The sequence below is a fragment of the Festucalex cinctus genome, chromosome 15 (assembly GCF_051991245.1).
Source record: "Festucalex cinctus isolate MCC-2025b chromosome 15, RoL_Fcin_1.0, whole genome shotgun sequence".
In the NCBI taxonomy this organism is placed as follows: Eukaryota; Metazoa; Chordata; class Actinopteri; order Syngnathiformes; family Syngnathidae; genus Festucalex; species Festucalex cinctus.
The window spans coordinates 9,526,566-9,538,928 of NC_135425.1; the positions used below are offsets into that span (position 1 = coordinate 9,526,566).

General features: G+C 39.2%; 1 protein-coding gene across 1 annotated transcript in view; it reads left to right on the top strand.

Moving 5' to 3' along the window:
- Positions 1 to 1,809: 1,809 nt before the first annotated feature.
- The window catches only part of shroom3 (shroom family member 3), a 64,678-nt gene continuing 54,124 nt past the window's right edge, over positions 1,810 to 12,363 (top strand). Inside the window, 2 exon segments of the mRNA XM_077497105.1 lie at positions 1,810 to 2,114; positions 2,117 to 2,346. Of these exon segments, the coding sequence (XP_077353231.1) occupies positions 2,069 to 2,114; positions 2,117 to 2,346 (276 nt within the window). The 5' untranslated portion in view covers positions 1,810 to 2,068.

Here is a 12,363-nt window from a genome sequence, read left to right on the forward strand (position 1 = left end):
TTGACTAAAATTAAAGTTTTAGTCATAATTTAGTCATCTGATTGTATTTTAGTTTTAATCCAATTTCAGTTGACGAAAATAAAGAGCAATTTTAAATCGACGGGGGGGAAAAAAGGCAATTTTAGTCGACTAAATTGACAGTTTAGTCGATCTTTTCCTTCAACATACATTTCAACTTTTATACAGAAAGTTAAAGCACCCATTTGGAACTTTAGTTTAACACGCAAGACAGATTTAATACAATGGTGTCTTTATTGTTTCAATGAAACGTGTTGAACTGACAATAATATAACTTAGTTTAATTTTTAAATTAAAAGTGCATAATTGCTTGAGAATAATGTTACAGCTGCACAATGAATGTTTGAACATTAAATAAAGTGCAGTGAACACTGAACAGTTTCTGAGTGGTTATTTTCTCCAACCAATGTTTCATTCCTTCTGATTGGATTGTGTGAATTTTGTTGTTTTGATTTTCGTTTAAGTCATTGACTTAATTGTCAGCAAATTTTAGTCTCATAGTCTCAATGAATGGCTTCTATTTTATTTGTTGTTTAATTTTCTGGGAAAAAAAATTGTGACAAATTCTGACAAATTTTTCAACAATGAAATGATCACTGATGGGGCTCTGTTTTGTGTGAGGTTGGGTCTTGTAAATATATACAGTACTGTACAAATAGAGAATGAAGTTGTTTTTCTGTAAGCAACTCTGAATCCACTAATGTTTCACATTATAGATTAAATTGTTAGTCTTAATGTATTCAGTGGTCAAAATTGTGCCGATATTTTAAAAACATGTTAGGACATGATGACTGGGAAGGTTGTATGACATTATCTGCCTCTAGATGGGGATATTTACATAACTGGCCTGTACTGTAGCTATTGCATAGCTCAGTCAGTGAGGAATGAAAGAGCAACAGTTGACCAAATCCACATTCAGTCATCACTGTCCAATAACAGTAAGTTTCTTGAGCGGACTGTAAAATGTTATCAAAGAGCTACGGTCAGTAAGAAAACTGATGGTCACTTGTTTATGTGCTTGAATATTCAAATTGTCCAGTGTGAACAGGGCAATTGCTGCTTCAAAAATATTGCACTATAGGACCGCAAGATACATGTATACAGCTTGTGTTGCAAGAGCTTGATAGGCTAGCCGCTAGCTAATGATAGCTGACATAAAATATATCATTAAATGTTCTTAAGCCGCTAGATAATGATAGCTGACATAATATATAACATTAAATGTTCTTAAATGGTCTCATTCATATTCGTTGTATTAGGCCGTCTCCACACCTGTATTTAATTTACCTTAGGGCCTAACAAGCATAAAACCACACTTTGGGATATCAAATTCACTACCAATTGCACGTCTTTCTGACTGTTGAAATCATTCATCCATCCATCTATTTTCTTAACCGTTTATTCCACACAAGGGTCACGGGGGTGCTGGAGCCTATCCCAGCTGGCTTCGGGCAGTGGGCGGGGTCCAAGCTTCGGGCAGTGGGCGGGGTCCAACCTGAATTGGTTGCCAGCCAATCGCAGGGCACTGTTTAAATCAAATTGAAATAAAAAACGAGAAAAATTTGGATCATTTAAATAGACGCCAGAATCAAACACATCCCATCTTTTCTCCTTACGTCACTTTTTTCGTGTCCTTTCACTCACTTGTCCTCTCTCTCTCTCTCTCTCTCTCTCTCTCTCTCTCTCTCTCTCTCTCTCTCTCTCTCTCTCTCTCTCTCTCTCTCTCTCACCCCCCCTTTCTCTTTGCTCAGTGAGCCACACCAAATTCTATTGTGATGCTAAACTTTCGGAAGAGAGGGACAGACACAGTGAGAGAGGAAGACCGGCTTGGATTTCTGTTTGGACAAATCTGATCTGACCGTGTTATCCCTTCCTCCATTCAGTGAGCTTCCAAACGTTTTTCAAAGTGTTTCAAACTATTTCCAGTGAGTGTCCTGGTGTTGTTTTACCGGACCTTTCGCCACTCTTTGCGCTCAGGAATGCACTGTGCACTTTGCAACTCGGTACCCGGATACCTCCTGCTATGCTTTTCCTCGAGCAGGAGTTCTAAATGATCGACGGTCATGTGCTCGTGAAGGACGTACTCTTTTCGTCAGCCTGGTACCCCCCGCGGTCCGCCCGGTCGCAGCCGGACTGAGGACCGGCGAGCCCGATAGGAGCGCTTCCTTTACGGGCATGGACGGTGACCGGGCGGGGCTCCAGCAGGCGGCGGGCGGAGGAAGAAGAGGCGGGTGGGCGCTTGTGGAGGCCCAGCTGCAGGGTGGAGCGCCCTGGGGATTTACACTTCAGGGTGGCCTGGAGCACGGGGAGCCCCTCATCATCTCCAAGGTATACCAATGTCAATGACCTCAAACAATTAATGTTGAAAATGTTCGTTTTGCAGTAACCCATTTGAAATAGGCCTATGTGTGCGACTATTTAGTGCACGCTATATGTCTTTCCCAATGGCAAAAGTACAGTTAGGGTAATGTTTTTGTAGGCAAGAGCAAAACTACAGTACAGACCCCCCCTCCTTTCATCACCCCAGATACGTTTCAGGTCAGGTGCAAAAAAGACAGAGAGGGAGACCAAAGTATTATCATTAAAACTAACGTAAAGCAAAAGACATTTTAAAAAACAAAATATTTTATGGAAACACGTAATTTCGTTCACTATCTTAATGCTAATGTGGAATGCCATATGGTTGAGCTAACGAACATCCGGGCATTTCTGATATTTTGCGCACCTGACACGGTGAAAACAAACTGCGTATTGTATTGCTTTTGCTTGTGACTAGCATACAAACCAGTTAGACTGTTACAGTCAAACGACATTTCATCACGTTTTGAAATCGAAATAATCCTCACAAATCATTAAATCAAATTATTACAATTCAAAGTCCAATGCTTTTCAATGGGGAGACCCTTCCTTTCACCAAGTTAATGCTGCATTCAAAGGACAGTGGGAAGTTACTGATCCTATTTGGATTGTCCCACTTCTGACCTGAGTGCATTCGAGGCAAATGTAAACAACAAAGATGGCTGATTACTAAATAGTTTGTTGTTCTATTTAACACGTCAGTCCAAATCATGTTGTGTTACTTGAACCTATTTTAAATATTTAAAGTAAAAATACATAAACATAAAAAAATATCTGTTTAAAATCTTGTAAATTGTGTTTCCCCATTCACGGTCTGTCTCTCCATGGAGCTCGCCATTGTCGAGTGATTGAAGCTGGTCAATGAAGTCGGTGTCTTTTTTTCCCCAACTTCGCAACTCGGATGTATGAATTCAAAGGGGCGTTCCCGTGCTCACTTCCTGGTATGAAGTCGGAAAAGTCCGACTTCCCACTTTCCTCGAATGCTCATATCTCTGTTCTGGTCAGTGATGCCGGGGTCCTTTTTTCCCCCCCAACGTCACTTTAGTTGAGTTCCAAGAGGCGTAGGAAGTTGAGCTTTTCCGAACTTCCCACCTTGCTCTTGTCCTCGAATGCAGCATTACACTGCCATTTTGACTTGTGACGTCAACTCAGAATTGTCAATTACCATAGATTTAATTACAACCTTCAAACAACTGTTATTTTAACACATGCAAGCAGCGCATGCAAATGGAGCATACATAATTTACAGGCATATATTATCTCTGTGGCAGCAATTATTAAAATGGAAAAATATAAGAGCTACTATTTTATTTAAAGCACTAATGCTCAAGTCCGGTCCTCGAGATCCCCTATCCAGCCTGTTTTCCATGCCTCCCTCCTTCAACACAGCTGAATCTCATGATCAGCTCATCAGCAATATTTGCAGAAGACTGCTAACAAGCTTGATCATGAATCAGGTGTGTTGGTGGAGCGAAAAATGGAAAACAGGCTGGATAGGGGCTCTCGAGGACCTGATTTAAAGAGTAGCTCACCACAAAATCTTTTTTTGTGTGTGTGTGATAAACTGTTAACAGGTGTCTGCTTATGTACACACCTCCTTACACTCCTCCTTAGCAAGTTGGAGTTGGAATAGTAGTGTTTGTAAACATCTTTATATCATTTTTTTTCAGGCTAGTGATTTATTAGCATAGCATTTGGTTAATTTATTTAGCATAGCTTGTCGTAATATAGAATTTATCTGATCGTAGTGTTCACTAGCTGCTGCTGGGGTTATTTATACTCTACTGTCTGGTGTGCTTTTGTAATTGAAATATCTCTTTGATTGGAAACAGCAATTGTACAGACACAACTAGTTTTATTATAATACATAACAACTAAATTATATATATATAAAAAATCTAAAAGGTGCAGCTACTACTGGTTTATGTCAACATAATTATTCAGATTCTTTTTTTCAAATTGTGTCATGTCTGTTGTAGTTAGGCAGAGTTCATGGGCCCCAATCATAAGTTATAACTGCCTTCTTTGCCAAAAATTGGCATATATGAGTTACATCTCTACAAGCTGATTGATAGGTAAACCTCTTTTTTAAGTTTAAGATGTTGAAATCTCAGAACTTAGTGTGGCTTTGAGTCACATTTGTGCTTAAGGTTTGCTCGGAATTCCACATCCACGTTTCTGACCAATCAGATGGGGGCAGGAAGTTTTCTTTTTCTTTTCTTTTTTTTTTTTTTTATAACTAGTGGGAGGCTGTCTGCTGCTTGTAAAGTCAGTATAGAGTTATGGAGTTATCAAAGAGATGTTTATAATTGCTGTATTGTACTGTCCAAGTCGCTGTGGTTCTACTCCGCCAACAAAAATTGGCTCAGTGGGAGGAAGGATAATCTGTCATATTAGCCAAACAACATTTGCCTCATTTAAACGTGCATCTTTAGCATATGTGTGGATTCATTTCATTTCATTTTTATTTTGTTTCAGGCAATAGCAAAAGCAACACAGTCAGTGTCATATTCCAACAAAAAAAGCAAATTGTTAGCAAAAGTCCAATTGGGTGGGAAGATGAAAACTTATATTAGCTACTCTGCTACTACAACCTTAAGACTCAATGGTAAGCATGTACCTATAGAGCAATGAATATTACATGTATGTGTTAATACAGCGCGGCTTGGTAGTAAAAGTGAGTGTATTCTAGACTGGCCTGCCAGCAGTCCAGACCTGTCTCCTATTAAAAATGTGTGGTGTGTTACAAAATCCAAAATACGACAGAGACTCCAGATTTTGAGCAATTGAAGTTGATACATCTAGCAAGAATCTGAAAAATTCAATTTCCCAAACACTGTTGTTAAAAAGAAGAGTGATGTAACACAGTGGTAAACATGCCCGTCCTACATTTTTTGTAATGTGCTGTAGTTATCAAATACTAAATGAGTGAAGATTTCCAACAACAAAAAAACAATAAAGATAATCAAATTAAACATTAATTAATGTGTCTTTGTAGTGAACCTAATTGAATATTGCTTTTGCAAATCACTGTATTCTGTTTTTAGTTACTTTTTACGCACCAGCTTAACTTCATTCAAATTAATAATTAAGTAATTATTTCCCTGAGAGCTGCCATGGCCCCATTTTACTAAAATGCAAATCAGCAGGCAAGCTTGCTATTATATGTGTGAGGGTGTTTTCCTGGGAAGAAAGCCAAAAGGCCTTATAATAAGGCAAGAATGTGAATTATGTGGTTTTTTTTCTTGTTCTTTTTTTTGTGTGTGAAGAAATGAACAACACACTTTTATTTTGTGATGCATCCTGGGTCTGGTTTGTCAAATTGTAGACCTTTTTGTTTGACTTCAACGTAACCTCGTCTGTCTAATTTATTCATTCTCCATCTACACTGGTTCTCGTTAAGCTGCTTTTTTTCACTTTTTATCCTCAACTGTTTACCATCAGCACATTTCTTAGTCTTCGCCAGGTTCACCTATTCCACATATTTCAGCTCAGGCTAAATAGTCTTAATGACTTTAATCTGGAGGTTGTGACCCGCATGGAACTAACTAGACTGAAGAGTGACACAGCATTTATTTTCACCTTGTTGAAAATGTGTCCTGACAGTGTGCTTTGACAAAAGCAGATGTGAGCATTTCAACTTACTGCTGATGTTGGCAGAGCTGGGAATAAGACACATATTGTCATGACTGGGTCACGCCAGGGTTAAGTTTGGGTCATGACCGTGAGGTCAAGTGTCTGTTTTGAACTGATGTTTTGAACTGATGTTTTGAACTGATGTAATCGGCGTCTAGTTTCAACTGGCTTTAAGCTATGTGATGTCAAGAACCTTTAATCTCTTTTTCTGGTCAACAGGCAATCAGTTCCATGTCAGTCCTGTTACCCACATGTCTAGCCATAGCCAATACTATCATTTCACTGTCTATTTAAGCCAAACCGAGAAGTGTGTGTTTGTCGGATTATTACCACTGTTCCTATGTGCCTCTCCGCAGACCAAGGGGGCTTGGCGTCTCGTGATTCTCGATGCATGCTCATTGTTTCTTTTCTAGTCAAGTTTGTTCTACACCTCTCGATTTTATGTGAATAAAGAGTTAAAATCTTATTTGTGTCTGCGCTTTTGGGATCCAACCTCAGAACATAACACATATGTGCAGGTTGTCTTCGACTTCAAGTTTCAAACTATTCTCAAGTTAGTGTAACAAAAATAAAGCAAATCAAGTTGAGTCCCAAAGTCATTACTCGGGTTAATCAAGTTTTTAAATGGTGCCTCACCAACCTCTTGTTTAGTATTGTCTACAACTTAATTGTCTTCTCAATTAAATGCATGAAGCTTAGTTAATGTTTGATTAGCTATCAGTAAGCTGCTAAACAACTCGCATGTCTTAGATGATGTATTTATTGTGTATCTTTTGAGTTGCAACCCTTGCAGATTTGCTTTTCCCCAATGTTATCAAAAACATTATCCTTGAATCCAAATTGATCATCTTCAAATAGGGTGACCAGATTTTCAAAATTTAAAACTGGGACACTAAATTTCACTGAAAATCAAATATGCCATGTGTCATCAGGAACATTTTATAATAGTTTTGCTAGTCAATCTGGTGACCAGTGGTTGTGTTATTACTTTAGCTATTGTTAAATACTATTGACAATTCAACGGCACTAAACAAGACAACGCACTCACCATTAACCAACTTTTTTTGCTTGGCCCCGGCAACTTTTGGAAGCTGGTTGTGCTGTTTACCTCATGCTGGTCCCTGCGTAAACGTTGAACAAAACAATAGGGCTGGCGAAATCTGCCGGGACTCGGGATGCAAGGCCCAAAACAGACACTCTTCAGGTTAAAACCGTCTTGCCACCCTATCTCGCAAACACTTGTTTTCTAAGGTGGCCTTTGCACTCTGCATTGTGGCACACTGTTGGATTGCTTGATTCACAATCACTACACATAAAAAAACATTTATTCCAAATGGCACATTATCTTGATGAAGCAGATTTTTCAAAAATGTTATCCGGCAAAACCTGTCAAGTCATGTAGTTCGTCAAGTCGAGTGTTTCATAAATGTTCGTGAAGCAAGGCTCAGATGCTACATTTGGTGACTTAAGTCTGCCTTTATAGTCAAGTCATTTAAGTCGAGGCCCCTCTGAATTGATAAGAAAAACTGTTTTCAACTCCCATGTCTAATGTCAACTAGACTCTTGATTTTAGTGTCATCTTAATTTATTACGGTATGGGGCCACATGACAGCAAAAGTAGTGTCAAGTCTATATTCCAAGAGAAGGTTTTGGATCATGCTTCTTGTTCATTAAAGACCTCAAACTGAACCCGGCATTAGTGGGCTTTAACTGACAGAAGTGTTGGAAAATTTTCCACCTATCAATAAGAAAACTTGTATCAATGTTGGATGGCAATCTGTCCTTACAGGTTATGTTAATAGTCACCACGTCATGGGTGCAAGGTGGTCTTGAATTTGCCCAATCATTCTTATCCACAAGGGGAGAGCTTGAGTTTATCTGCCGATGTCATGCACGGACCCCTCTAGTCTGTGGTAGGAAGCAGGAGTACCTCAAGAAAATCCACACAAGTACGAGAACATGAAACTTGCCCAGACCGGTGTCGAGAAATTGAATGAACTTGGAAAAAAGTTACACCGCCAAATTGTCTAGATACATATACATTACATTTATCATTTATCAATAGGAAGAAAGCTGCCCATGTATGGGCTCATAAAATTGTGCTCTTGAGTAGCGTAAATGCCAGGTCTTCTGTTTTCATATTTTGGCTCATAATTAGGGATAAATGAGGCTTTAACACATATTGTGCCAACAGCATTGTGACGCTTTGAAACCAATTATTTTCAATAACTCACAGCACAGTGACTGTCAGTTTTGGCAACAGTACATATGGTGCATATGACATATGTTTGTGAAAGTTCAACCTTGTTAATATCAGACCACTTTGCACCTCTGAAAAATGGTGTGCACAGCGCAGATTGTACTGTGCATCAGATAAAAGTTACAGTACTGTGACGTAGCAAAACAGTATATACAAGGACAAATGAGAAGGGCAGTTGGCAGGATTACAAACAAAAATAAATACTAAAGTGGTTTCCACAAAAATATAGGCGATATTTCCAGCCTTGACACAGTGGCAGAGAAACATGATTTCAGTTTATTATGCCACAACCTCAGCAGTACATCGAGGATCAATTAATATGGAATTGAATTCAATTAAAATGTATTGCATTTGTGCTACTGAAACCCCTCCATGAACCAGATTAACAAACTAAAATTGCACAGGCCTCCAAAAGGCTCTACAAAATATTTCCTTTATTCTAAAGCTCAAAAGACACCTAGTGAGTGAAACTTGATATCTTTTTTTTTAATCACTTGTTTATTTCAACCAAGGGTCCTGCTGCTGTTTGAATGTTTTCCTCAATCACAGTCTATATTAATTAGATAAAGTTTGTTAGTTTAGTCACAGTGAGAACATACTGACTGAGCTGATCTGCTGTCTGCATGATAATGAATATCAGCTGGAATACCACAGACACCCTCCCACCCCAACACACACAGGCACATTTTTTTCAGGTTGTGAAATGGTTTAAATTTCAAGGGTGTTCCTTTACAGAAGATGTTCAGTTTGCGTTGTTAGTGAAACGCCATCGATGCAGTTGTAATCGTAATTGATTTTGTTGTCAATTACATGCTAACATTAGTGGCAATAATTTTTAAATCCCATATTTGCCCGATGCGCCTTTTGAAACCCTCACTGTTATGTTTCATCTCATCCACAATTGTGTGTGTTTTTTGTCTTTTATGTACAACACTTGACGGTATGAAAGCGTCACATTTTGTGACCTTTCAAAATGGTGAATCTCAAGTGTGAGGTGCAAAATGTGTTTTGAGTCAGAGCAGGGGTCTGACGTGCCCTGTGAGAGATTCTTGGCAGTTGTTTTAACATCTGAAAAGGACCAGATGGGTGGAGTCTGTTGTTTCCAAGCAGTGCTCAATAAGTGCTAACTTCCTCTCTCCACAATCAGAGGAATTGTTGCCGAACAAATTTAGCTGACATCGCATTCGTACGGATAAAATGTGTACGTGTTGCTTCTCTCAGCCTTAGTGGTGGCATTTAAGCCATAGACGCAGAAAATAACTTGAAAACGCCACAGAGAAATCAATGTATTCAAGTTTGGCGGCTGTAGCGAGTGGCAACGTAAAATGGCCGCTGGTGGCTTCACTTCTCGCAACAGCGAGTAAGCATCCTATTCATATACAAGTCTGAGTCTGTGATCTTGACAGAGGTTTTCTTTTGAAATAAATGCTTCCAGTGCTGTCAGCTGCTGACGACTGTTTCGGGTCATTTAAAACTGCGTTTAATGCTAAAGGAAACAAACTATCGTCTCTCCCACGCGCCATTTTGAACGGACTTGCGCTGCGGAAGAGTGACTGTAAATACAAATTTGATTGCACAGTTTGTTTTGAATGTTATAATCCAATGGATATACGACAAGTATGATATCAGATGGCTTTAAATGCTGTAAAGCAGAACTCAGTGCGCAGCCTTACCCTAAAATGCCTCCTTTTTTTGAGTAGTAAAATCATGAGTGTATGGGATACAGTCAGGATGAGAGTAGGATTCAAGCGGTGGGAATGCAGTTGCGTGAGCAATTATTTGAGGGAAACACATTGAAATCCTTACGTTCTATTAATCTAATAATGTTTTTAAAAAGTAGCTAAATTGTCTTTCATAATGAATTCATGGTTTATGTCCCTTCATTTTAATGTAAGGCCAAACATGGAGAATTATATAAGATGTTACAAAAAGACGTAGGTGATTCCATTGATGCCATTCCATTGAATGATGTGACACACTCACATAAAGCTATCCAAATTGTGCTTCTGCATGCTTGACAACTTAAATCTGGATTGTTTGACTAATATACAGTGCGCTTCAAGGACACCAGCACGGTCTAAGGCTTCTCATGGAGTTCTTGTCCAAAATATTATCAATCAATTTGATGTTTTCTTGGTTTGTTTTGTTTAACAATCAATGTAACTGTAACCACACTCAACCAAGAATCCGACTGGATTGCTTATGTGCAGACGTTTGGAAGGTCAAGTCAAAATTTGCGTACACTTATCTCACAAGGAAGCGGAGAAAACAAGACAATGTGACCTTGACGTGGCATAACACATACTCGACCGACACATGCTGGTGTCCGCTGGCTCACTCACTCACTCACTCACAGGCTGCTAAGAGCCCGTCATCAGTAGGGCTGATAAAGCGCTCGTGCGATGCTGATACAGTAACGTGTGTGTGATGAATCACCACAAAAGTGGCATTCATGCCTGTGTTGCATTTATTTTTATTTTTTTTAAATGATTGGACAACCAGTCCAGGGTGTCCCCCGCCTACTGCCCAGAGCCAGCTGAGATAGGCGCCAGCAGCCCCCGCGACCCTTGTGAGGAATAAGCGGTCAAGAAAATGGATGGATGGATAAATGATTGGAGTAACATAGTTTACCAAGTGAAGCCCTGCAAGGTTCAAATATTCTAGAACAGAGATGGGCAACTTAAATGGCGGAGAGGGCCTCAATTTTTCATCAGCACTACTGGAAGGCCTCATTCAAGGCAAAAAACTGCTGAACAGAAAACCAACATTAAGTGCAAAAAAAACTATTTGGTGCTTTATTTCCATAAAAGTCACCTCCCTGAAAATGTTTAAATATTCTTCAAGTGCTATGTTTGTCCTGCATTCCACTTCCCCAAATTGTTTGGCTTACTCATATTGTAGTATGGTGCAACAAGCACAACTAAGTGATGTCTGCCATCTAGTGGTGGATGGTGTTATTACAACTTAAAAATATACAGTGGACCACTACAACAGGAGAAGTGTGCATCTCGGCAGCACGGTGCATTATGGGTCGGTCAGCTAGTAGCCTGCTCCAACTTTTTATTGAAAACTAATGGAGTCTTCTCTGATATGGATCATTTCAACCGTTGGAAAGTTGATATTTTTTATTTAATCTATTTTAAACATGCATAGCGTTTCGTTACTGACTGCCCTCTGCCGGAACAATATTTAAGTGCTTAATATTTGGCTGAATGTGTGCACTTTACCGGGAGTCTGACCGAGCAAACTCCGTGGTGCTTCCATCTGTTCCCTCGGTTTCAAGATATTGACAAAAGAATGTGTTCTAGCCTCTTTTACGTCTGTTTGGATCTTTCTTTTCTGTCTGGAAGAGTGAACTATGGTGTTTTTTCTATGCATATAAACTGCATTAGGTCAGTTCAAAATGGCACAAACTGCACCTGTTGTTTTGTCACTTAAGGCTGAAAGACGTTTAAACAATGCTTGCAAGCTTTAAGGTGTACAGTTACGCAAACACTTTCAGCACTCCAATCTCCACCATTCAAATGACAGCTATTTTGGTAGATGTGTACTTTGCTTTTTTCACAGCGGATAGGTATATGGATAATTAGTTTGGTTTCCATTACAATTTTTTTTTCGCAACATAAAAGGAATATTTCTACAATTTCGACAATGTACAATTTCTATTTGTAGGTCTTTCCATTGAAGACCTTTTGGCATCTGAGTTCTGAGTGAATTCTTGTGTCATCCCGTCTCACAAGATATCGTAACTGACCTAAAATCAAAACAGGTTGGTTTACGGAAGAGTTGTTTCCAGAGTTGTTTCCAAAATGCACAAGGTATTCTTATAATTCTAAAAAGATCTCTCTCCCCTCATCGTGCGGGATCGGACATGTATATATGTCTGTGCACACGCTTACATCTCGTGTATGTTGTCTGTCCAATTTAGCGCTATAGCTAAATTGGTTTGTGGTTAAAAAAAACGTGTTATCCCCTCAGGAGGCAATTCTGACACGAAAGCAATTAGCTATTGGCCTTTGACCTCCTTTACTTTGCATGTGACTAGGCGGGATCACATGACTAGTGGAAATGCAAAAAAAAAAATGTGTTTC